General features: G+C 43.7%; 2 protein-coding genes across 11 annotated transcripts in view; one reads left to right on the forward strand and one right to left on the reverse strand.

Annotated features, from left to right (window-relative positions):
* LOC110973364 (calcitonin gene-related peptide type 1 receptor-like) overlaps positions 1-25,518 on the reverse strand; it is an 85,063-nt gene that overhangs the window by 23,048 nt on the left and 36,497 nt on the right. For 3 of the 9 annotated variants that reach the window (XM_022224132.2, XM_022224130.2, XM_022224131.2), the window contains 2 exons: positions 23,170-23,396; positions 11,824-11,908 (listed from right to left, as the gene is read on the reverse strand). Coding sequence is in view for 3 of the 9 variants with exons in the window: in XM_022224125.2 (XP_022079817.2) it covers positions 9,462-9,538 (77 nt within the window). In the remaining 6 variants the exon portion in view is untranslated. Of the gene's footprint in view, positions 1-3,339; positions 3,672-9,461; positions 10,043-11,823; positions 11,909-23,169; positions 23,397-25,518 lie in introns of those variants that run through there. The other 6 variants (XM_022224136.2, XM_022224133.2, XM_022224134.2 and 3 more) reach the window with 4 other exon arrangements.
* Positions 393-25,518, forward strand: part of LOC110973368 (uncharacterized) — a 75,993-nt gene continuing 50,867 nt past the window's right edge. The window contains exon 1 of one of the 2 annotated variants that reach the window (XM_022224142.2): positions 393-482. The gene's annotated coding sequence lies outside the window, so the exon portion shown is untranslated. The remainder of the gene's footprint in view (positions 483-25,518) is intronic. The other variant, XM_087148098.1, reaches the window with a different exon arrangement.

A 25,518-nucleotide genomic window follows, 5' to 3' on the forward strand; every position in this document is an offset into this window, starting at 1 on the left:
ACGGAGCCACGTGTCACGCGTTCTATCCGTCTAAGTTCAGACAACCAGGCATGCGTACGAAGTGCGTTGCCTGCAGCTGGCAATTCGTGTGTCACTAATAGACCTATCTATAATGCAAAAATGCCAGAAGAGAAGACTTGTAAGACAGACAATATTTAGGGTTGAAATAATAATGACACCCACACCTGAGTGTTGAGCACTCGTCTAGACCTTGTATCTACAACATACCTCGGGGAAATAGCGAGACGAGAACCCAATTACAGCTTTACACAAACCAACGTAAATTCTCGGGAAATTAAACATTTCAACATTTTGTGAAGGTTCCGCATTGGCAGATATTAAAAAGACTCTCTTAAGCTACGTATTCACGTTTTCGATTTTTTTTTATAGATGTGTGCCTATATTGGCAGCTGTTCTTTGGGATATTGGTTATGAAGACCTGCCCATCACTGTTGATGTCATTTTCAAGGCCAGCTTTTAAGGTAGGCAGATTTAAGTGACATTGCATTAGAGATCCATTAGCTTGGAAGAAATTTTCTTGCCATTCATATCATGGGTTCTTAGTTGAATCTGGAATGTCACGAAATTTAACAAAATTTGACAAATACGGTAACGATACCCTCTACCTAGAATGTTTCTTTCCATATCTTCCTGGCAATGAAAAAACGCCGTTTAAAGCATTCATATTCATAACTAGAGCACACGATATACCAGGCAAGACATGGGACAAAAGGGTACCCCCCTTACCTGTGCAATCCCTATACATACTGTAGACTATTGTTACCTAACACATCCCCCCTAGAAGTCTGTAAAGAATTCCTGAGATTCCGATCAAACAACGACCCACATAAAGGCGGGGGGCTCTCTCTGTCCCATATCTTGCTTCAAATGGCACACGAGCATGTTCCTGAGACGTGCAAGTACATACGATCCCTTTCATTGTCACGTTCATATGTGGTCGCGGGAATTCGGATTTGCATAATCGAAGGAGACAAAGACAAAACAATTTTGATGCGTCCGAGCTTCTCGGGCCATCGTGCTTTGAAAAAGGGCGCGCTGAATAAAGGAAACTCAGAAGTAACTTTGCACTGAACGCGCACCACATTTGACACACTGACAAGTCTTGAAGTCAATGAATCACCTTTCTCTTGAATAAGCTGACTTGAATTAGTACTGGAATCTTTTTTCAAAATTATTGCAAATGTTGGGAGTCATACTTCCTTCCTGGATAAACAGCAGCGATATTTCAAAGACACGCTCCATAACGCTTTTTAACTAATGGAAATCGACCAAGCAAACGGAGCCAATTAAGTAGCGTCTACCAAGCTGTCGACAATCCCAATCCATTTCCTTGGATACTGTTATGACCGAGAACAGTCACAACTCCCTCGACGCTTTGCCGTGTTCCCACCGTTTCCCCGTTCCACACCACACTTTAACCTGTCACGATTTTTCGTCTGCGCAAGTTTCATCTTTTTTCCCTCCCTGAAATTACTCTAATGATGAACAAAGCGATTAATTTTTATTTTGTTGAGAATCTCTTTACGAGATATATTGTTTGTACACATCGCGAAAGCTGATAAATTACTTAGTTTTATAGTAATTCACTCTCATACTTTTCGTAAGTAGTGTTGGAATATTGTAAAGTAGTGCTTTAGCAATCCTTACCCTGATCCAATATTAAATAATTTTAGCTGAACTGAGTCTACTCCTGTCCCTAAGTAATCTAACCAATGAAAACAAAATTACCAATAATGTTGCAGCAGTGTTACCTCGAGCTTTGGTCTCCCCCCAAAGGCTTCAGAAGGTTAGCCATCTTTCTGTTTCTATGTTGGTGCTGGTCTTGGACCAGTGGCGTTATTAACCAATGAGGATTGTTGATTTCATGCCTTTGGTTATCAAGCGATGCTACCCAATCCTTAGCAATTAAAAGAAATAGGACCTTATCGAGAAACGTTGCGTACCAACGTCCTGGGCCCCGGAGACGCAAATCGTCTATAATGCAACATTCATTATATTCTTTCGTTCGTCTCATGACAAAGTGAACTTCCCAGCGAACGTACAAATTTTTCGCAGTGCAGTCTAGAGAAGGCTGTTTGCTTCATCAGAAAATGTAAAGAAGATGCACTTCAAAGAAAAATGAAGCGTTACCATTTCCTTAAGGCCTTGTTTGTGTCTCATGACATTCAAAATCTTTGGTATGGACCAGTGACATTCTTTAGCTTTTAATATGATGCATTGATGACACTAAAACATTTTTTTTTCGAATTCCAAGATCCTGTGGGTTTCATCATTTATTCATTACTAATAAATTCTAAGGATCCACTGAGCACCAATATAATATTCCCTACATTAATCTCATTAATATTTATCCGATTTTCACTAACCACAATATGATACGCATATATCACCTTGATCGTAAGTGCGTTGGATGTTCATAAGTAATGTGCTGTGGCCTTCACCTGAAGACGCAAGCGAGCAAAGTCGGTCCTTAGCCAATATGGCCGCATGAAGCCGTCATTTAGGCATATCTCTGATTGCCTGTGCATTACATGACTGACAATAATTCCTCACCCCATGGTCCGTGTAGCAGCGGGTTGCTACCCAGCTATAAATACCGGTACCCATTTGCCCCTAGGTGGAGAGAGGCAAGTAGGGGCGCAGCGACGTACCCACTGCACCCAGCAAGTGGGAAGCAGCTGGGTTCGAACACCTGATCACGTCACAGCCCCGCACCCACAAGGCCACTCTCCCCCGACACCTGAGGTAGAAGCTGTATTGAAGTGCCCAAAAGCTTGTTATACTTACAAAAGTTCAGCTGCTCAACTCTTGCCGCGTGGTATTCTCGAAAATAAGATGCACCGACCAAATGTGATTCCCCTGCAGAGTATGTTCCTACAGATTGTGTTGTTAAAAAGCTGTTTTCAGCATTCTAAATTCTCTAATGATGTCGTTAGTTCTCGACATCAACTAAATTTTAGCTCAATTATCTTTAATAGTGTCCATGTCAATTTATTAGCCTTTTTCGATGACAGTGCAGTGACACTGTGAGTAGCTTGGAACATTTCGAGTAAATTTTACTGAGACAAATTGTTTTTAAAAAATGTGAACACGACCAAATCCATCGTTCATCGTGAACGGCAAATTGTTCCGTTGTTTCAAGACGGAGTTTGTCCCTCAGAATAATTTGAGGACAAAAATATCGAATGATCAGGCAAGCTCTACTCTTTAAGCTCCACCCTAGGATATCGACTCAAGTGAGATCGAAATGGGACTTTGACCAGATAAATAATCTCTTCGTTTGCCCGAAGTGCAGCGGAACATGATAAGTGAGCTTACCGTGGGTGATTCGGGGGGGGGGGAGCGATCGGCCTAGGTGCCCCGTCGCCTCTTGCTTGATCCATTCACCGACCGCCAGCGAGTCTTACCACGCATCATCCTCAAAATCCTCTCCCACACTCCGGCGAATTGCCTTTCGTGTCATTCCTGTTCCCTCTCTAATCATCGAGCAATAGCAACTTCCCCCACGGCCGGATGTACACGACAGCGGGACGCGTACGCTCACACTGATGTCAAGTGACTATTCGGTTTCCTACGACTTCTCGCTGGCGCTACGGGTAGATTCGGTATCGATCCCTAATTTCACAAATTGCTGCGGTCTGAAACATAAGACCCCGAGCCAGCGGCGGTCTGGTGCAAAGAACCTTTTGTTAATATCCAGTCGATCAGTCGGATTAATCCAAATCAAGTCCCGAGACCTCAGGTCATATGTAAACATTCGGGTGATTCGGGCGCTCTTTTTCCCCTGCTCACCCGAAAGTTTAATTGGACAGGGTGGTTGGCTCCAGATTACGTCAAGTGGCAACACGCCATAGTAAAAACACTACACTGAAGATCTCCGTCATCTGTGCGGTTTTTCTTATACTGCATGGCGTTTGCCATTCGAGAAAGAACAGGTGCTCCTTCACCATTATTTATGCTTACACATTCCAATCGGCACCTCTTGAAACTCTGCTGCCTTTGTTTTTACTTAATTATGCATTTAAGTAATTTTTTCAATGCAAATAATTAAATTATGAATGTAATTATCATCGATAATGATTAAAAAATAACCAACCAGTTCATTGATGTACTGCGTGTATCTTTTCATGTTTTGAAGTCGAAATAGTGGAATAACAGATAATTCGATTTATAAATTATATTCGATTCATATCATAACGCCTGGAGGCATTAGCAAGAATTCATCTTCAGGGGAGAAAAATCATTTCTTGCTTTAGCGATTCTCTTCTAGAATTTACCTGAAAGACACTCCACGAGGCGGGGCAGTAAACAGAGATTGTCCGTTTTTTCCCCCTTTGATCGCATCCGCCACCGGAAGAAAGCACTTAAGCAAATTGGGCTAACGATCGATGGGTAAAGGTAGAGAGGGATCCTTAGGATGTCTTATTCTGAACGTAGCTCGTTCTTCGAACAAGAGTTCGAGGATGATTAGGGAGTTAATCTTATTTGAGACTGGGAGGCAATTAGGTTGACCCCTTTCCACCTCCTGGTTTCCGGGGTCATTATATCAATTTTGTCACATAATGGGTTCTTTTGTGGCATACTCAAATGTAGGTTTGCTGTTTCCATCTTGCTTATTTAGGGCTCAGTGTGTTTATCATACTTAGGACTGTTCAGCAGTTCTCACGTCTTCTAAATAGACCATCCGTGCTATTACCATGTCATTCAGTCACATCGCTAATGATGTCGTCATTACTGTTTCATAGTGTTCGATTCAAGATCTCTGATGACTGACAAAATCATCGGAGGATTTAATTGCATTTCCATCGAGATTTTGTTCAGCCGTGATAACAATCATAGTAGCCATGGATAATGACATTAAAGCAGTGTCTCCAACGATATATATGAATATTTTTTTAGGAACGGAGCCTCTGCTTGGCGACTTCAGGGAAGGAGTCCGTGATCTCATTTTAAGACTGATTAATCTTGCTTTACACGGCCAGGCCCGGCCTGATTAAACTGGAGTCAGAACCTGGCGGGAAAAATGTTGGTGTAGTTCATCGAGCCGGAAGAATCCGAGCCGGGTGTCAGGTCCTCGCGCCCGACCCCTCGCAAGCCACCCTTGGTAAATGCGATTGGAAGCCCGGTTCATCATCCCGGGCACAGCAGCAGACGTCTTAGGACGACGGTGATGCCTTAAGGTATTTGGTGAAGAGCTTCCCCAACGTTCTGAGAAAGCAGAGCAGGTCATTGCATTTCCCCGTGTCTCCTGCTGAAGTTTTACTCGGTGAAAACCGGCGTCCATTGTGGGGACGCGATATCGGTTACGCTATAGATCTCGTTTGCATTAGCTGCTCCGGAACACTCCTGCATATGGATTTGTTCGACCGTGTGTTGTTTTTTTGGTCCCACATTTCCTCAAGATATTCGCCCGAGGTGCCAGGCAGTGTCGCTGACCTAAATGAGACATTAGACGTCAGGTATTCATCCGCCATATAGCCTCCGATCGAGTGAATGTTTTTCCAAAGCTGTGTTCGAAGTTAGGGTTAGACGGGAGCGCGTTGGATGATAAGAAACTGCGACACAGCCATGGGCTAAAGCGTTAACAGATTGAGAACACACAGTGTTTTTATACACTTACACTCCGGGCCTAATCCTTGCAACTGCTTATTCTAAAGTTTACCAAGCTCCAACTCGAAATCAGTACAGCTATTCGCAAGGGTGATTTTACTAAGTCGTGAAGAGTTGCAGGGTTTAATGTCTAAATGTCATGTACACGAATTTGGCAGAAATAGTCTGTTTGCAGCAGCTCACCCGAAGCAACGTCAGGCCCCTGTGCTTGAATGCAGAACTTAGCGCGATTTTACGATCCAGCTAATCGTAAGCGCTATTTAAAACGACGCCAATGTAGGACTGCTGATTGGTAGGTACTGTTAACTGATTCATGGGGAATATGAAGGCGCCCGTCGATCGGTACAATTTTTGATGTCTTGCCAACAGCCAGCACCACGCCCTTCGAACACTGAAGAGTTGATCAGGTCACAATGGAAAAGGGTGAAGTGATCGTGTGCAACACCGCTAGTTTTACTTAAACACCACCGCTTGAAGTGAAGTTTCTTTCGGAAGATGTTGTCATATCTTTACCGGACGCTAGCGTAATGGGTATCACAATGATAATAGCATAACGTACAAAGGTATCTTTCAAAACGTTTTTCATTAAGACAGTCAGGAAACCTTTTCCATACGCTGTGATTTCAATCCATCCTTTTTAAAAAGTACAAAGATCTCCAGTGGCGTTGGGACTGCCACACTGGCTTGTAAAGAAGATCGAATGACTCTGAATCAACATGCTATAGTACACGATCCTGCTTGGTTGATGCTGGGTGTCAGTCTGGTTTAGCAAAGGTGATGAGGACGACGCAAAATATTAGGTTTCGATGTTTGTTTGTAAATGTGAGTGCTATCGCGACTGCTCATGTAAATCGACCACTTGAGTTACAGAAAGGGCGTCACTAATACTGCTTAGCTACTGCTGACACTTCTAAGACGTGAAGGAATGGTGTGACTAGGGTTATTGAATTGAATAAAGTTATCACGTAATATGTGGTGTCTCCCTGAGGATTGTGTCAACATGGACGCCATTAAATGGAACGGTGTCTGGACGGAAAATGCAGTTAGGGCATGTCCAAACTTACTGTGTGACATTACACAAATAGTAACTAATCCAGCATCTGTCGAATTTCGTCACTCAGTCACACTGGTTCGTATTGACCAAATGGAAGTAACTGCACCGTATCGCGCGACTAGACCATCGCATCGGGAAAAGCAGTGTAAATCAGTCTTCCCATCTGAAAGTGCAACAGTTTTCCCCAGATTTTTCAACATAAAGGTATTAACCATGGATGTTCTTTTTCAACAGACAACGCCGAAGAAAATCTTGTGATTCATATTCAAATCAATCCATATTATACGAATAAATCTTGAAACTTATACCCACATTTATTTGCCCCGAAATAGCCGGTTTTCAGTTTTAAAAAAAGGTAGCCAATTTCAGGTCAAAGTATGAGTACCAGATTTTGTGCACGATGTTGAGCTAACATTTATAATGACCGCTGTCGGAGCCGCGTGTTCTTGCAGGCGAGCAAAACGTTCCAAACTAAAGGAAGAAACAAAATAGTACATGGCAGATGTCTGTCCTCCGGCGTCCTTCTGTCAAACTATTCCTGGTCATCATCGCCCACACGTTTCGACTCCCAGCCAGACAAATCCCCCCAGAGACAGAGCAATCGCCACCCGCAAAGGATGCACTCCACACCTGGAGAGGGGACTTGCCGGTCTCAAGGCTTTTCCCCGTCCTCCTCGATGAGCGAGATTGATGAGCCCAGGAACTGCATCCCCCGAAAATGCTCCTCATGCTCACCTCATGATGAGGCGTCTCATCTACTCGCAATGACAAGATATATCACTAGGTATTGACACAACACTATTTGTCTACTATTACATTAACTTTAACAGCGTGCATACATCATTGCGCGTCCCGTCTTCACGTTAGATTGTGGCGGTGCATTGAATGCACTCCTTTCTGTGCAAGTTTGCACATTACTACACAGCACCGACGTGTTACTTACATTTGTGACGTGGTATTTGCATTCTATAATCTGTTTGCTTTCAGAAATGAACTGCAGCCAATACTGTTGTCAAGTGTTTTCCATAAACAAACTCTACCTTTAAAATAGTTTCCATGCCGCCATTTTAATGGGAAACCTTTTTAAAGGAAAATCGCAAATAGATCCAGCGTGTTTGAGTGGCTCTGGTGTGTTTAAATAGCTCTAGAGAGCCCAGGGAAGCCTCCAACAGTGTCCTTCCGATTTAACGCACTGTGATATTATGGCAGATCATCTCGGCAGTATTGTACCATTGCTCTGCAAATTATCCGCCATGACCGACTTTCTGGAGGCACAAAAACAAATCTTGTGGGCGCCACCAATCGTGAAAATGTGACTTGATGTTCCCTGCGTTTAGACAAACACGGTATAAATTTCCTCGTTTGTAATTTCGCCGCTGTGTTTTATGCATCCATTACGATTCGCCTCCTTAATGTCGAACTTTACGACCAATAAAAAACTCGACGTTAATCTTTGGAGGTCCAGCAAACCACGCTGGGAATCGGAATTAGTTCGGGCTGTTTATGTCGGTGCCCTACGTTTGCTATTTTACGGCTGGCTCGAAAACTATTTCTATTTGTGTTAAGAATTTTTGTGAATTTCAATCATTCAGTTGGCAGGAAATGGTCAATGTATAATGCAACTTCGCCGATGCCCCAGCACCGTCATTTTTGTATTCCTCTAGACTAGAATCAAAAACGAAAGGCGCCTATTAAAGCACGAAATTATAGTGGAGTTAGGCCAACGGAACAGACTCGGGACTGAGTCCGCTGTGTAAACAACCCTTGCGGGGCAACTGGGGTCTCTCGACTGCCGATCGAGAGGACGAGAATCTGCGCGAATCGAGAACACAAACATAATGATTTCAAAAATTAAATCGAGTTTTTAACAGATGTTTTCCATAGTCTACTTCGTTGAATAGTTTGAAAGAGTCTGGATTTAAAACTTGTTCCTCGGTTTCCAGTGTGACTTTTCTCATCTATGGTCAAATTTCATTTTGAATTATTCCATTTATTTTCTCGTAAGGAAACTAAAGCTTCAATAGCTGGCTTCATTGACAATCGGCTATAACTCGCTTCAGAAAGAAACACAATTCAAAAAGTTTAGTTGATATTCGATTACAGTTGTGTCACTTAAATGTTCTCTCTTCTCGTTACCAAGTGCGAAATAACACTGAAATTTAACACAAAAGTGAGATCTAACATAGGTTGAATATAATGTGTAAAGAGCTAAATTCTCGTCCGAAAATGGAAGACTTTACGGGAAAAAAGACGACTTTGGGATTCTAGTCCCCCGTGGAAATGAAGTGTCTGCGTGAACGCCGGAGCGTTTGGAGGACACTCGGTGACGATATATATAGCTTATTAAGATTCTGCGGCATTGCATTGAGGCCGCAAGACACGTACTGAGGAACCACTCACCGGCAGCCGATGTGTGTACCTCTCCGTGTAATTGCCGGCGTGTCATCCAAAGAAAAGACGAAGAGAAGAAGGAGGAGGAGAGAAAAAATAGGGAGTCGCCGTTCGTCGTCAGATTGAAGGCTCTCCAAAGATCCGATCGAACGGTTCACTACTGCCATTATGCGAACACCATCCCTGTCTTATCGAGCCGCAATGTTTAACCTTTCAGATCTTCTTCTTTCCTGAAGCCCCCCCCCCAAACTCACCACAGTTTAAAGCTTCAGAAGTGAGGATTTTGGATGCACCCCTCTGAATTTTTATAGCTTCCCGGCGGCAGAGTGGAACATCGATAAATTCCCCCGCTGGAAAGGGGCTACGGGAACTGGTAAACACTTACCTTGGCCCTGGGACGGACGAGCATTTTCCCGGCCTCTTGTAGAGGCCGCTTGCTGCTAAATCTTCCCGTGTGCCCATAACTGTTCCCCCTTGCAGTTATTTGTGTAGCCTCTCTCAAAATGGGTCTCGTACGAAGTTGGAATGGCTTCTTGAGTCGTACAGCAAATAGCTGTTCGGAATTAACCTGATACTTCGTTTACTTCCCCCTTGGACACTCAGTAGTTTTCCAGCCAACTTTATGGTCCTTCCGTGACTACCCCCTCGTTCAACTATGTCCACTAATATCCAAACTGTTTTGAAATCTCCCAAGATTTCTTACGGTGATAGTCCAATGTCTAACGGGTTATTAGTTCTGCATACGACAACTGGTTTATATCTGACTGGCTGTTGCCATCCACATTGAGAAGTGCGTTTTCAAACAATTCATGTCTTGTCGGCTCCCTGTTTTCCGTCACGTCATCATGGGAAGTTGAAAAAGTTCGAATATGCCCGGTAAGCGGCAGTTTTGGTTTTTCTGGCGAGTTTTCTGGCGAATTTAGAAGTCTGAAGCGCTTGTTAGGAGCGCATCATCAAAAACCATACAGTATTTCTTGCTCAACACATACCGTCCCAATGATGATGATGCACCGAAGAACACTCAATGGCGAAACAAGTGTAAAGTCCCTTTTTCTCTCCCTCGGAGAAAGCGATCGGGACTGAAAAACACACGCTTCTCGTATTCCTTCCTCGTCATTCGTCAGAATAAATGCTCTGGGCTTGCGGTCGGTGGTGACGCTCATTGAGTCGTTGCTGAAAGGTGGTCGAGGAGCGAACGTCCGAAAAGGCACGAATCTTTCTCGTTTGGCGCGCAGTGATCTGTTAGTAGTGGCGGGAGCGGAGAGTGTCCCACTGATTGATTGTAGAGGACAGGAACCCCCAGCTGATGCTCCGGCGCGATATCCTTGATAAAATGATGTCATTAAGACGTTAGGGAACGTGAGAGTACAACACAATGTGACGGCTGCACTCTGCCGGCATAGTAACCTCGTCACGCCCGGTGTGCAACCCAGCCTCCGACTTTCCTTCCGAATAAGCCGAGGCTGCACTGACCCCCCTTACATTTGAAAATCACCTAGACCGCCCAACAGCCGTCCCTCAGCCGTCTGCACACAAACACATTTACTCCCGAAGAACATCAGAAATGAATGAAGCCTAATGTAGACGCCCCCTGCTTGTGCGCAGATACACCAGCGTAGAACGTCTCCAAGATATTTGTACAGACAGGAATGACGGAGGCGTCAAAAGTGCTAGAAGACAGTGTCGCAGGTTAGTCATTGCGGAGTTTTTTGACATCACCTACGCGTGGCTTGCTTAAAAAGGGATGCGAAGAGTTCAATCGATTGTGGGCGGGTCGGCAGCTGCGTTAAGTCACCAAGGACGGCCTCCGTGGTTTACTGTCGCTGCTTAGTTGCTGACTTGCTATCTTACGCCGATAACTGATAAACTCCCAAATGCTGTAGTGTTCTCTGCGTGTCATACGGTGCCACGGAAGAGCCCATTGCTCTATTTTTGCATATTTGACAGAAACACGGTCACATTCGAAATCTGCTTGTTAATACAAAAGGTGAGGGAAATTTTACGTGACTGGTTATCCATTCTTTCGATTTCGGTTGTTTACAAAGCATCTTAATTCTCAGTTAAATGAAGTATCAATTTCTTCAAGTGCCTTAATCATGCCCTGATTGAGCTACCGATGTATTACAACATTAACAACATGAAATCAGTCTGAAAATAAAATGACAGACGTTTAAAAGTGAAACCCACTACATGCAAAGAGCATAAAGATATAGGTTACATTGCCATGTATTTCTATCATATAATGGTAATGTATTAATTTGATGTCATACTCGGTGGTATTTTGCTTAAGCCACGATGCTGTATATACATGTATATGTATTTTTATCATGGCCAGGCTTGCCTCCAGGCAATGAGATAGTAGATGGTTGTCGTTTATTTCTAGCATTTGATGTATTAACTGGTTTCCCGCCACAGCCTGCACTTTGCAAAACCGCCGTTGGCGCCAAAAATTTGCCCGTGCGCCAGCACGTTGCTCCAAAATTAACGCCGGTGTTATTACTGGGTCAGCCAATCTGTTTTGGTTGGCATTTAAAGTCAGACTTTCGAAAACACGAAACACACCGCTGAGGCAGCGACGATCGTGCATTTCGGGCTTAAGATTCCATTAGTTACACTCCATTAAGGACGGCCGTGCAAAAAACTCAGCAGTGGAAAAAAAATGAGTGGAATATGGAACAAAAGACATAGCGACAAATACCACTTTGGAATTTTAAGTGAAAGGCAAGATAAGTCACGATCTCGAATACCTGTTTTGCAGACGATTTTTCCCTCGGGGCTGGTCCGTCTCCAACGCTTTAATCTCCTCACTAGGATCACTTGATGGGTGTAAATCTGGATTAAAGAAAGAAAAAAGAACAAATGTTTAATGGAGCTGAATAAGTATTGTAAGTCAGACAAAATGATTCAGCCACATTTTGAAAAGGAGTTTTGCACGATCTTTATAAAAAAATTAATATGCTATTTTTCTCTTCTGGCAATAAGTTAAACATGAAAAAGTTTGTTATTCATAGAATTCCCGTTGGAAAAGACCCTTCCATTACTAGAGGCCATGCGTATCACATGAGGCAATTTAAATTTAAATTGCGTGTTTGCTTGAAAAACATGTAACATCTACATGTTAACCCAGATATTCAAATTGATAGTAACAGGTTCCAGGTCTTGTGCAAGCATTGCTTTTCAACTTGAATCCTTATATCATTTCGGTTATTTTGATATGAAATTCATGTAAATATTCTGATAATGAGATGAAAATAACTAAACTAAACTAAATAATTTCGTGACCTCTGGGGTCCCTTCTTCATCATATTTTGCAAATTAGCCTATAGCGTGCAGAGTTGGTTTTAGATCACCTGATTTAAATCACTGATTCAACTTGCGATTTAATTCAGTTAGTTTTTAGATCACTGACTCGAATCGAAATTTCAGTTTTTTGAAAAGGGCAATCAATGTTGCCATCAGTTTTTCCTTTTTTCTTCAACTAATTCGTAATGATCCCAGATTTGGCAAATACCTTTCCAAAAGCCCGTCGTTACCAACATTATTAATAAGAAATATGTTTGCACAACTTTAAGACAAAATTCGCAACGTCAGGAATTTGTGGTTCAATTTCTGACATATGTTTTGATTTAAATCTGCTTTTTAAATTAAGTGCATTAATTAAATGAGCTATGATCATTATTTAATCAAACTTGATTTAAAGTGTTCCCCTCTTAGATTAACATGGTAAAAGTATTACTACACGTACATTTATCTTTTATCCTGATTTTAGTTTGGATTAGAAATGCTAGTCATTGCGCGGTGAAACATAGCTGGTCACAACATTTTTTAAATCAGTGATTTTTAATTAGGCCTTAGCCATTTTTAAAAATTAAGACAGAGGAGCTGGATCATGAATAGATGAACTTGCAATAGAGTAATAACATTAAAATTTATCTTAACCATGGCTTCTGGAATGCAAAACATGGGGCCTCTAGTTTTGACAAAATGGTTAGATTTGCTTGCTTTGGAATGATTATGCTGAGTTACCTCCTCAAATTTTGTGATATGCAAAATGACCATTAGACATCTTAGCTCGTACCATCATAACCTTGTCGTATTTTGTCATTATTGTAAGGTGAAATAATCATTACCGTATGGGGCGGTTTTACCTGTTAATTGACACATACATCAAATCTGAGGCAATTCCCACTTATTCACTTGAGGTCATTCCTTAAATGTGCGCTGCCGTATGAAAACACAGTTCTATATAGCCACCATTGATCGTGCACTGCGTCCCCTTTCCGGGATCGATGAAAATCTTATGCAGGGGTTTAATAGTAGGTTAATGGTACCTAATAGTAAGTTTTAACCCGAGCGTGTTTGGGGTAGCATCGCCTCGAGCCACCGGTCACCGGGACTCTCCCTTGAGTTTAGATAAGGAGAGGAGCATAAAGTCCGTGTACCGTCATTTGGACGGCCTGTCTACGGGGAGTTTCGCTGGTTACCGTCGCGTCACGGTGTAAATTACATCACTATTCAAGTAATTCCATTACTTTATTCTACACTTCGTAGAACTGGATATTGTTCACGACCTAAATCTTACTATTGCTGCAAGATATTTGGCGAACATGTACATGGTTTATCCTAAGGAAAGATCAAAGCAGAGCTGTACTCTACTACTTGCTAAATGAGGTCTTACGATTTTTTTCTTTGTTTGCAGAGCAATTTTAATATGTGCGTTTACTTATTGACGATATTCATAACATTCGACAACACGTATCTTTCATGTTTATCCAAGGGTGAAAGAATACCCTTTTCGCGCTATTTTGACAAGGAAATAAAATTTCGACGGTAAAATTCGTTTGTTTGTTTTGGTATGAACAAATCAAGTCCTCGCGGGTGGCCAGCAACAAGATTTGAAGGAAATACACTGTCTCGCTGCAAACACAGTGTTTTCTATTAAATCAGTGTTAGAAATTGGGTTTCTGAAGATGATAAAATTAATCGAAACAATTATGTTTAATAACAATTATGGTATCAACTTTTAAAGGGGTTGAAAATTAAGCAATCTCCTGCCACCAGAAATGAAATTAATCATGTATCCTACTCAAGGTTTCTACTTGTTTAGAATGTATAGAAGCCAGGCGTTACTTTAAGAGAAATCTATTGTGATATTTTCCCCTCTTTCAGTTGTTCTCCCAGAGGTGCATTGTGACCAGTTTCAGTCGTGTTTCCAATTTTTCGTCCCGAGTTCAAGTTTCCAGACCAAGAAGCCTCCTATTGTCCTTTCGGCCCGTTGCAGCTGGACTCCAGAGTCAAGGGAACGCCCGTGCGCGCGCGATTTTGCCGGGGCCTCAGCACCAGATCACATTACGCTCTCGCTCACAAATTGAAAAGGAGTTTCGGCCCGTCTCAACTTTTGCCGGCCTCTTTTTCGGAATCTCCGAGGATGGATTTCTTTCCCGGCTTGCACTTTGTCCTGATCAATTCAGGCGTTGGCTTTCCAGCCGCGACACCGGAATTTGATGTCCTCCATGCCACGGCTCTGAATGGCGCGAATTGAAACCAGACTCGCCGAATGGAATGGTTTTCCTGTTCATCGGCCTAATGAGGGAGGTACTCCCATTTTCAGAGAGAGAAATTCCTCCAGATTGAGCCCCTGCGACATCGATTTCACCCCCCCCAAAAAAAAAGACTCAAGTTTGATTAAAGTGCCTTGCGAGTACGAACTGGATCAATTTATGCAGGTGGTATATGAACCTTGAATGCAGAAAGCTTTCACCAAAGTCACCCATTCTTGGTGACGGCTCCTAATTTCTGTGATAATATGCATGACGTCATGCTTCTGTACTAACACCTGCACAGCTCAAGGTCGCTGTTTTGTAGCTCTCTTATGCATCTCTGTGAGTTTCCACTTATGACAAAAAGACGGGTAAAAGAAAGGAAAACGTACAGTTGAAGTGTCTGTCATTAACAAGACTACAGTCTTGTTGATTAATTTTGTTCTACCTTTATTAGCGTGGCACATAAGTCATTGCCAAATACAGACACGAGGATACGGGCAGATGAAATAACAATTTTGAGGAAGATCGAAAACAGGAGTTCCCTTCATTCACGAGGAATGGTGACAGGGATTAAACTTGTATCCATAGGTATACCACAGCCCACTGAAAATTGCGATAGATTCAGGAAATGGTACTTGACCGCAGGTGTGGAAACGAGTTCAAATTCCGCTCTGGTAGTTGATACCGAACACCGGCGAACAACCTGCCACATTGTACGGACATCTAGTACACACCACCCGCAATTACACGCACCGAGGCCCATTACTGGAGTATCCATACGCGTACAAGTGCTCACGTAGCAAATTTATGTCGTACAAATAAAAGCCAAAAGTAGCCAAGAGCTGTATAAACTATAGCGGTTTACGTCTTCATTGGCCTTAGCAGAGTCTTTAAAGAAAAAAATCCGCACGTATTTCCCTCATGTTACAGCCGGGTTATATTTACCAATGCGACTTCAAATTCCCGCCAAAATCAACAGAGCCCAGCCTCGCGCGCCTCCGAGCTATTTGCGCAAGTGGTGCAAGATTCACCGATACAAATTCGAGTCTCACGTACGGATGAGCAATTCAGACGGGGGAGCTTGCGCTCAGCTTGTTCGACGTTGTTGTAGGCTATTCAATCAGGCCTAGATCCAGTGTCTGGGTGTTCCTGACGTGTGTAAAGATCGCATTAGCAAACAGGATTGAGAGAGTCTCTGCTTGTGGGTCGAGACTATTAAGGGACAAGCACAGGGATTGGAGCCTTGGACCAGACACCTGACTGACCGTTCCGTCTCTAATCAGGAGATCGGTTATCCTTTAACACAATTACTTGATGCCCTAATCAGGTATACGATTGCGTCAATACCTTGATCGTGGCAATGGATAGCGCGCCAAATGTTCTTCTAACCTACACGTAGACTATGAATACTTAAGTCGTGGGTCAAATTTTTTCTCTGTGCCAGTTCTTAAAGTTAAGGCTGAGATTTATGTGAGTCGGTCTGAGTTATTATCCAGAGGGCTTTCCTGTGGAGCCCTCAAAATAAGAATTACTTTACGGATCTTGGCACGACGAGTGATGAATGGTTGTATGCAGAATGAACGGTGATTTTCTGGTTAAGACGGACCTTTGTGTAATTTCGAGGGTTTTCGTGCGGTATCATCCCCATCTGTGATGAAACTGATTTTACAGGCGGGTAAGGCAGCGTATCAACTACGTCGAGGTCATTTCTGAGGGACATGGTTGGACCTGGTTCTATTTTCCTGCACGTGCGCAGATTTGAATGCCTTTTTTGGTGTTCGTGTTGTTGAAATCCAGACTTGTGTTTAGTATTTCGCCCATGCAGTTCAGTCCCGACAAATCATCTTTGGAAATTTGACCATATACATGTAGAGGAATTTATTAGGTTACGGGGTCGGTGTTTTGGCTTCAATGTCTGTACAGCTGCAGGCGTGAAATGTACTCCGTGGCGTTGCCCCCTTTCCCCAAGCTGGGTCAAATTTTTCCCCCGAATGAAAAAAATGCAAGTGCACGCCCTCTGTCGGCACACCGGAAGTTGGCCAGAAGGCCGGGCTGTAAACCTACGCGGTTACGGAAGCTAGCGGTGCCAGGCTGGCATTGCGCCTTGAATAACTTACAATGATTTAACGATTTTTGTCAGGGGAGGGGGACACTGAAGTACTGAAAAGAGTCTGGAGTCTTCGCGTGTGCCAGTGAATTTCTACCCACGATGTCCGTCGTGTAAACCGTGACTTACCAATCGGCTGGTGGCCGTTTGCAATATAGCGTCCCAGCGACTGATTCAACCCCGTATTGCCTTCTTCAGGCATTTTCAGTTTCGAATCTTTGACTTAGACCTACCCCTCAAGAGACCTTTGAAACTGTGTAAGTTTTATGGTATGGGCAATTGATTTATCCGGCACTCAGCGATTTGGAATTCCGAAGAGCGTGATTTCATTTAAAAAAGATATTCCAGGGTTTTTTTTAATCATGATTTCTCTTTTCAGGAATTGATTGAGCGAGGTATTTTCTTGGGAGCGGCCGCGGGCGGCGTTTAATATCACACACGACACAGATATTGTGTCCGCAGGTGAAAAAGATCGCGCTTTGAGATATTTTGTATTTCTGGAGATATGGAAATATTTCTTCAATACTTTTTATCAACTGCGAATGAATTGTGTATTAGTTGTACACACGGGGATGCAGAATGTTTCCACTCGACGAAACTGGCACAAATTCAAGAAACGAAAAGGCCGCGAAGAATGCGATCTCTGCCACAGGGAGACATGTTCCAATGCTGAGACGTGGTTTTTATTGTGCGAGATACACAAATACCGCAATCACTCCAGGAATATTCCGAAAAGTAAACGCTGCCTTTTCGTTTTCTTCTGTAGCCAAACCCGGCAAATTTATTGAGGGATATTTTAGCATACAGCGCAGCGAAAAACATGCGTCGGTCTTTGATTGTTCGCTTTGGACCTTCGAAACTGACGAGAGACAGAACTGATAAGAAACTGTGTTGTTCTGGCAAAATCTCACAAAGCTCATGGCAAAGTCTGAACTGGTTGACCGGGTCCCGCGCCCTGTATTTAAGACCAGCGACAGCGTGACTCTTCAGGCACGCGAGCCAAGCCCCCGGCTTGTTAACCCCGCTCTATATTTAACGTAATGTGATTTCTTGCACCGCAGTAATGTTTTCCGAGGATGAGGGGCACGGGAGTTGGCCGGCAGAATACGGGAGACGCATCGCACCTGTCCGCGCGGCTTAAGGCACCCATCACATCCGTCATCTGCCTGGCGTCCATTAGAACTTGGCTGAAATTCTAGTGGGGTGTTCTTCCTTCCTCCATAGGGACCTTATTCCATTTTATGAACAGACGTAGGATTGGTACTCACATCTTCAATAGCATTACAACATTAGATCCAGAAAATAACTGCATTCATTATTTTGGAAGTTATTTTTGTGTATTTTCAACTGAAAGTTCAAATTAAATTATGTATTATGTACCTTGTACCCTTAACTTGTCTCATTCCATCGTTGTTTTTAGGTTAGTAGGAAAAAATAAAATCATGTGCTATTCGTCCTCTCGTTTCGTCGGCCATACCACGAAACAGGTGCACGTGTTGGCTGAAATGCTCATAAAGATGGTTCGTAGATGCTCACTCTATTAATCTTTCCCTATGGACAAACATGTTTTGCCAGTCTGGTTTTGACATGCCCGCTTGTTCGTGGTATGTAAAGCCCCATTTATCATTAAATACCAAACCCCAGTGCCGATGGTGATCAAAATCAGGGAATCGAATCAGTTTTTCTGGGTTATCGCATTGGCCATCTTTGGGCCATTCTTGGAGTGGCCTAGATGCAGTTAAAAATTATGTCAGCGAGCATACTGCCCTGGGTGAAGCGTTACGGAGAAGTTTCCGGTTTCTTGTTTCCCATTTTTAGTTTTTTTTTTTTTTTTACTGTTATGCTTGAAAGTCGGGTCAAAGTTTTATCCAGATTACTAGACCGAACTACAGCCGCGTAGCAAACGCTACGGTGTGATGCCGTTCATTCTGTCGTGGCGTGTCAGGATACCAGACTGCCTATAAGCAATGCATTTTCGGTCGACGTGCTACTCGTGCACTTCAAGTCTTTAAGGTGATTGCCTGAAACAGGAATGGGCCAAGATCTCGCCAGAAACGTGATACAATAATTCCTCAATCCTACCCTAAAGAAAGAACGAATGTTCGCGCTCTATAAGTATCATCCATGGGCCCAACGTTCCAGTTGGGTTTTCCATCAAAAGTCGAGATGACACCAGAGGAAGCCATGCACGCTAAAAAATGCCATTGAAATTATTGGGTTAATGACGGAGGGATACTGAAATGAAGCCAAACGACATACAACTCGCCTGTAATTTGCCAGGTGTATTTCCCATGTGCAAGACATGAGCTGCCTTTGAGAAGATCCTACGCACGGAAGCAGGTTCATTACATTTCTACACCTGAATACTTCTACACAAGTCATGCTCAAAGTCTCACAGTGCTGAAATGTTTCCTTAAAGAGGTGTACATCTTCTGAAGTGACGCCCCATAATTTCAACTCCTGTTTTCACCAGCAGGTGTCACTGAACTTGCAGTTAAGATTTAAAAAGTATTAAACCTCGCCATAAGTGATTGGCCTCGCTTTGTATGATGTCTGAACGCCCTCAGCATTTTCCCATATCTCTTGGTTCAGGTATCCCCAAATTAACCTCTGGGCCCCTCTCCCCGTCCTGGCGATGCATTCGGCGGTAGTTCCGCTTCGTGCCATTGGCCCGATCCACCGAGGAAGTGGCCGGTGCCCCCCTCGAACGAACCCAATACCGCTTGGAGTCCAAGTCTCCTCTCGGGTTTTCCTTTAAAAAGGAAGCTCCCAAGCCAAGTTGACCTCAACAGAGACGTCCTGTCTGCGTGTCATCCACCTCGGACCATACCCCGCGTCTTCCTTTCGCGAGGCTAATCCCATCCCCGGCTCGCGTTTCGGATCGCTTTCGACCAGCGGGGCGCCTGGCGCATTCCTCTGATTGAAAGTTTAAGCGGCACTCCGACTAATAACGTGTTTACCCATTAGGAGTGATTAATTTGTAGAAACCGGCTAATGAATTGTTTTTCGTCTCGATGTATGAAGTCGGTACAAACTCTCTGCATCTCGATGTCACTCTCCCTGGGACTGTGGGACTCATTTCTTTTCCTTCGGTGAAAATAAGTGTACAGATCGACCGACATTTCTGTCTGTAAATCATGGAAAAAAAGTCCGTTCGATTGCGGTCCCCAGTCCTCGAATGCCGATAGCAACGTATGCGTTATCATGGTGTGCCGACGCGGGTCAATCGAAAGGTTACTTCCGGTACGGCGTGCCAGATCCGACAAAATGTGTTCACGCAAGCATCTGCCCGCCCCAAGGGAATAGGGACAAACCAATTTGGGAAATAAATACGTGACTCCTTAGGAGCAACCAGGAGAGGGGGGGGGAGGTATTGGAGAACTTATGGTGGTTGGATGACTGACGGGGTATCGGCCACAAGAAGTTCAGTCATCCTGGGAATCAAGTTTCATAAGCCTATAAATAGCAACCCTGGATGATATCATGGCTATTTCGAAATTATTACGCATTTCCATTTCCGTCCTTAAATGTTTGTTCATAGACAAACCAAGGGTATTAAATGTTTGGACTAGTGTATAAGTGTATAGGAGACCATAGCAACAAATCTATATGGGTGTCTCTAATAATTATTATGTTCTTGACTGAAGCGGCATTCACTTTGAATAATTATAATTGACTCATGAAAGTCGCTAAATCCAGGTTTTGACAGAATAACTTATCCATTACATGGTTAGAGTAAATATTTCCTTGTGCCCAATACTGCTCAAGCAAAGCTCGTCTGCCCTAATGATACACATAACTCTTGAACCTAGCTTATATTGACCCCTAACGCATTTTTTTAACGTCCGCCAACCAGTTAGATGAATCTAAAAGCATTGCATCGATGCATGACCAACCAATCAAATCTTATGGTGACGTGGGCCTGTGCTTTGCCTCGAATGTCTGAGTAAATTGGATTCCTGTAACAGTAATATCCAGGTATGAAAAGAACGCGCACGTGCGCAGTGATGTCGACGGTGAACATAGTTGATTCACTGTCTCGCAGGCTCGAGCTGCGTCCAAATTGCTCGGCTACGGCTAGTGAACAACGCACGCGTCTATAGGATGTGGTTACAGCTGCTAGCAGTCGCATCCACTGACGCGCGTGTTCTTCGGCACTTAATTAGAAGACGGTCGTATTAAGCGTACTTCGCTTACCAGCGCAGAGCTAGAGCCTATCAGGAAACGATCGTTGACATAAATATCGTCTTCGTTTACTCCAGTCTGCTGTTCACTGCACTTAGGTGTTTGTGTCGAACACAGCTTATTGTTACCAAAAAAAGTGCAGATGTATGATTCTCGACAACAACCAATCATGAACGCGTCACGACCATAACTCATCGGTGCCACTGTAATCAAGGCAGATACGTCTGAAATGTCTCTTTAAAAATCTGTAGAGATCCTCCAGAGAGACAGGAATCGTTCAATTAAAAGACCAAATTGAACAGATGGACCGGGGCTGCTGTTGACACCTTTATACCTTGCCAAGCGCTGTCCCGCGTAAAATATATCAGAAAAAAATTTAACCAAATTATATCAGCCAGCACAGTTGGCTGGATCTGAGAACAAAGTGCCATTTAACAGTGTCGTAACACAATATTGATATATAGTTTCCACCAGCCGTGGATCAGGTGCGGGATCTCTTAATGCGTCTCCGATACTCGATACGTTGGCTGTCAGGCACGGGCTTTGGGGGGCTTTTTGGTGGGACGTGCGTGCGCTCTAAACTTGGACATGGTGGCTGGTGCAGAAAAGGGCCTCCGTGGGGACATGCCGCTGCAGAAGTCTGGACGCGAGGCGCGAAGGTTCGGAAAGACTCCAAAGCATCTGCTGACGGCTGCTGCGGTATTTGGGGTATGAATGTTCGACAGTTCCATGAGAACCAAAGAACCTTGGATGCCAAACCGATATGATGTGTAAAGCGACGAGCTGTGGACGGATGAACAGTCTGTCTATCACCCATTTTTAGGTCCCATGGGCGTTACCTTATGCTTTTATAGGCCTCCCTGTATGGCCGCATTTCACGACAACCAAAAAAGTGTAATGTAATGCAATCGTATCGTTACAAGAAGTGACGTATTAAGCTTAATAACAAATTAAACTGAGCTGGTTTGATGACCGGATATACAGCTCAAATTAGGAGCTCCTCTGGCAACAGAATTAGACAACTTCATTTCAGATCTCTCTGTGTGAGTTCGTATAAATCAACACCATAAAGGCTTCCTTGTTTCAAAGTCTGTTTCGCTTTAAACGTGTCCAGAAATATCCAATTAAACACAGGGGTTTGGGTGGCCATTTAAAATTAAAGCTGAAAACAGCTAGCAAACAGCTGAAATGTGAAAAGTTTCCATACTTTTGTACAGAGGTATACAAAAAGGTTGAAATTCAGGGCCAACATCGAAACAAAAAAGCTGAAGTCAGCTAAAAGGCTGAATTTTCACACCCCTGTAAATATCTATCCCAATGAATCAAAGTTCGATCTTTGGATAGCACTTGACATTAATTAAGTGCGAAATTTATGACGTCGATGTTTTTCCCATAAGGCGGCATTTTTGAGGCAGAATGTCTTCCATAGTTACCGTCCCCATTGAGGGGGTTTCAATTCCATTAAGGTAGATGAGACGTGTGGCAAAAGTCGCTCAGGAATACATTTCCGCCTTTCAGACATGCCTAACGTGACACGGAATGCCTTTGATGAGGGCGGGAGATCCCTTAACATTGTCCCAAATCAGGTGAATTGAAGCCGTGTAGGGATTCGGTCTTTATTTTCAAGCGAGTCAAGATGGAAGCAAACCGGGCAATAAGGGGTTAACATACCGGGAATGAAGTCGGTGTTTGTCCAGCGAAAGGGTAGGCATGAATATGAAATTGAGGCAATGAAGTCAACATCTACGACTCATCACCAAGGGCATAGATTGTTCCGCTTGTTCGGCAAGGAAATGCCATTGCACATCAAAAAAGGATTTCGAGCTGCAATCCTGACGGCATTAGGGTGAACTGCTCAGGCTTAATGTTAGCGCTGCGACACCCGTTTTTGTCTAGATACCCCTGATATCACATCACAACGTACTACACACGCTCGACTCGTACACTTATTTAAGGACACCGGGGCATTTTTTAAACTGTACAGCGAAACTATCCACTCAATTTGAAGGAAGTGTCTCCGAATTATAAGAAAGTGATCTTGACAAAAGGTCCATATTACAGCAGATGAGAGGCACAGGCGAGTGGACAGCCTACGGTGAGTGTCGTCAATCAAGTGTCAGAGGTGGGATATCAGTTGACTCAGACGACTGGGCAATTTGGACTCTTAATATTCTGCCTCAGTCACATTGTCTTTCAGCGTTCGCCCCGCTCTACAGTGATATCCAATACCAAAGTTTTCAAAAAACGAGTGGACGTACCTTGCCATGGGGGGGAATTGCATCGAATCCAGAAACCTTTTTCCAATTACAAGGAGAGATATCGCTCAAGTGTTGGGGTTTGTCTGCTGTCACGGTTTCGAGCGTCCTCTCAAGCCCCCGCCTCGGCTACTTCCTCCAGTTCAAGTTGCCTTTTGGTTCGGTTAAATCAGTTGTCCAGGATAAAGTGTAAGGTCTCCAAAATTGCTTTTCTGGCGTCTGTTTAGCTCCTGTATATGTGACAGAATGTGGAACTTATCAACCTCCTTAGTGATGGACTTGCTGGTCTTTAATCTTGTAGCGTGTGTATTAGTGCGTCATAAACAGTTTCTGCATCTCGAAAATTTGATATCTCAGACCCAGTCTCATAAAGGCTAGCTTAACCCCCCGCATTCACCTGATCAAAGACGTTTCAGACTTTAGCCCGAGGACTTAACAGTGTCAAGTCGAATCTGTGGTTTGACACCAAGCCGATATTATTGAAGAACTGTTTTGGATCATCCTGGTTTTCCCCCAGGGCTTCGAGATACAGTGCGCCATCAGACTCTTCGTTCTTTTTCTCAGACGCTAGCTTTTATTGCTTTTCGTCTGTCGTCAGAGTTCGGCCATTAAAGACATAGTTTCGCAATCCTGAAGGTTCAGTCATACGGAGACCGAGAAATTAGCCACCGTTATACGGACAGAAGGGAAAAAAAACAGCGAAACTATTTCATTTTCATCGGCTTGTAACAAATCCATTTCCCGCCAATTTTCAAGGAGTTAAACGTACATTAGTCTGGTCAAGCCGAATCTGCTAGCAGCCATTCTCGTGTCTAATTTAATGAAGTCCCTGTCACTCAATAAGAAGAGCTTCGCTTCCAGACGGACAATCGCGTAATTATATTTAGGGGAAACACAAGGCCCATCGGCGACGGGCGCGCATCGCGCGACCGTGCGCATTCATCAGATACTGCCCCGTAGTTTTGCCGGGAGTCACCTTGCATGGCCGCCTCCCCGATCGTCGGTCTCCAACGCGCGCGTGGTGGAACTTCAGTCCCTGGGAGAATCACCGAGTCTTGTCCTGGCGTCAGGGAGAAGTTGTCAGGGGAATATAAGCAAGATAGCCACCGGGTCAGACTCGGTTAGCGCGCAAACACATTCGCCCTGCTAGCGGACTATCTTTAGATTTCACGACGAGTGCCGTTCCATGTACGTCATTTTGCGCCAAGTATGAAACGTGATCGGGCTGCCTGGAAGCCCTCCAATCTCTTTCTGTTGCATTAAGAGTTACGCGTGCTTGGGAAGAAATCAGCTGGGCAGAAGAACCAGCTCAAAATGATTATCATACTTGGTGTAATGTCAGCTTGAGAACTTACACTAACCACCTGCTACCGGGCACAATTTCCATAACGACATAGGAATGATGCCGCAACGAAAGTAACAGTTCGATCGTTATGTGTGAATTTCTAATGGGAAGAGGAAACCTGCCAGCAGGCATGGATCTAGGTCAAGATAGGACGTAAGATTTTTAATGTGTATATGCGTTGCATTGGCATCGTTTGTGTGCAGTATACCGTGCGTGTAAATCAACATAGGGTGTTGCTGTTCCCAAACAGATGTTATACAATATTTTGGTAAATCCGTACAGATTTGGATACCTATCGAGTACTTTTAAAAGACGTGGTCAAACGTGTTCATACTTTTAATGAATCCATAGATTACTGCGAGAACACGGCTAACAAGATTTACCCGCGGAACCGATCTGATATTGCCTTGAAAGTATCCGAAGACGCTGTCTGGTATGAACCGGCGTACACAGTCACCCATTGCATCAATGAAGTCCTCGCATTTCCACACCGACCGAAAAATCCGACGGCGAAGAAAACAGCCATTGAATAACCAAGCCACATACGTGATTGATCGCACTTAGTATAACATTACACGCATAGCCGTGTAGTTGAGAATCGGTCTGGCTAAGTGCTGGCATTAATGCGCTACCAGGCTTTTGCTCACAAAAGTGCCAACACCAAGTGCACTAAGGTGAGCAAATTTATTTTGGAGCCGTGGTCGATGTGGGTACCACAAGACTTAAGTGACAAAGTGACATGAGCTGGCAATCAACACTTCGTATATATATCCTCAACTTTACTTACTCGATAATGCGCTATACCCTCTAGAGTTGCACGATAAAGCGCGCGTATCCGGATACCAAGGTAGTTCATCAACTATCAGAAGAACTGGTAGATTTAATGAGGAGGAGTTTATTTTCATGCCGGCGACAAATGAAATCCCAAGTACATCAAAATTATACATGCATGGCAAAATTTGTTACAACAATAATGAGAACTGGTGTATTAAGTTTGATCAATAGTA

The sequence above is a fragment of the Acanthaster planci genome, linkage group LG17, assembly GCF_054643075.1.
Source record: "Acanthaster planci isolate LZ-2023a linkage group LG17, COTS_SCS, whole genome shotgun sequence".
Taxonomy (NCBI): domain Eukaryota; kingdom Metazoa; phylum Echinodermata; class Asteroidea; order Valvatida; family Acanthasteridae; genus Acanthaster; species Acanthaster planci.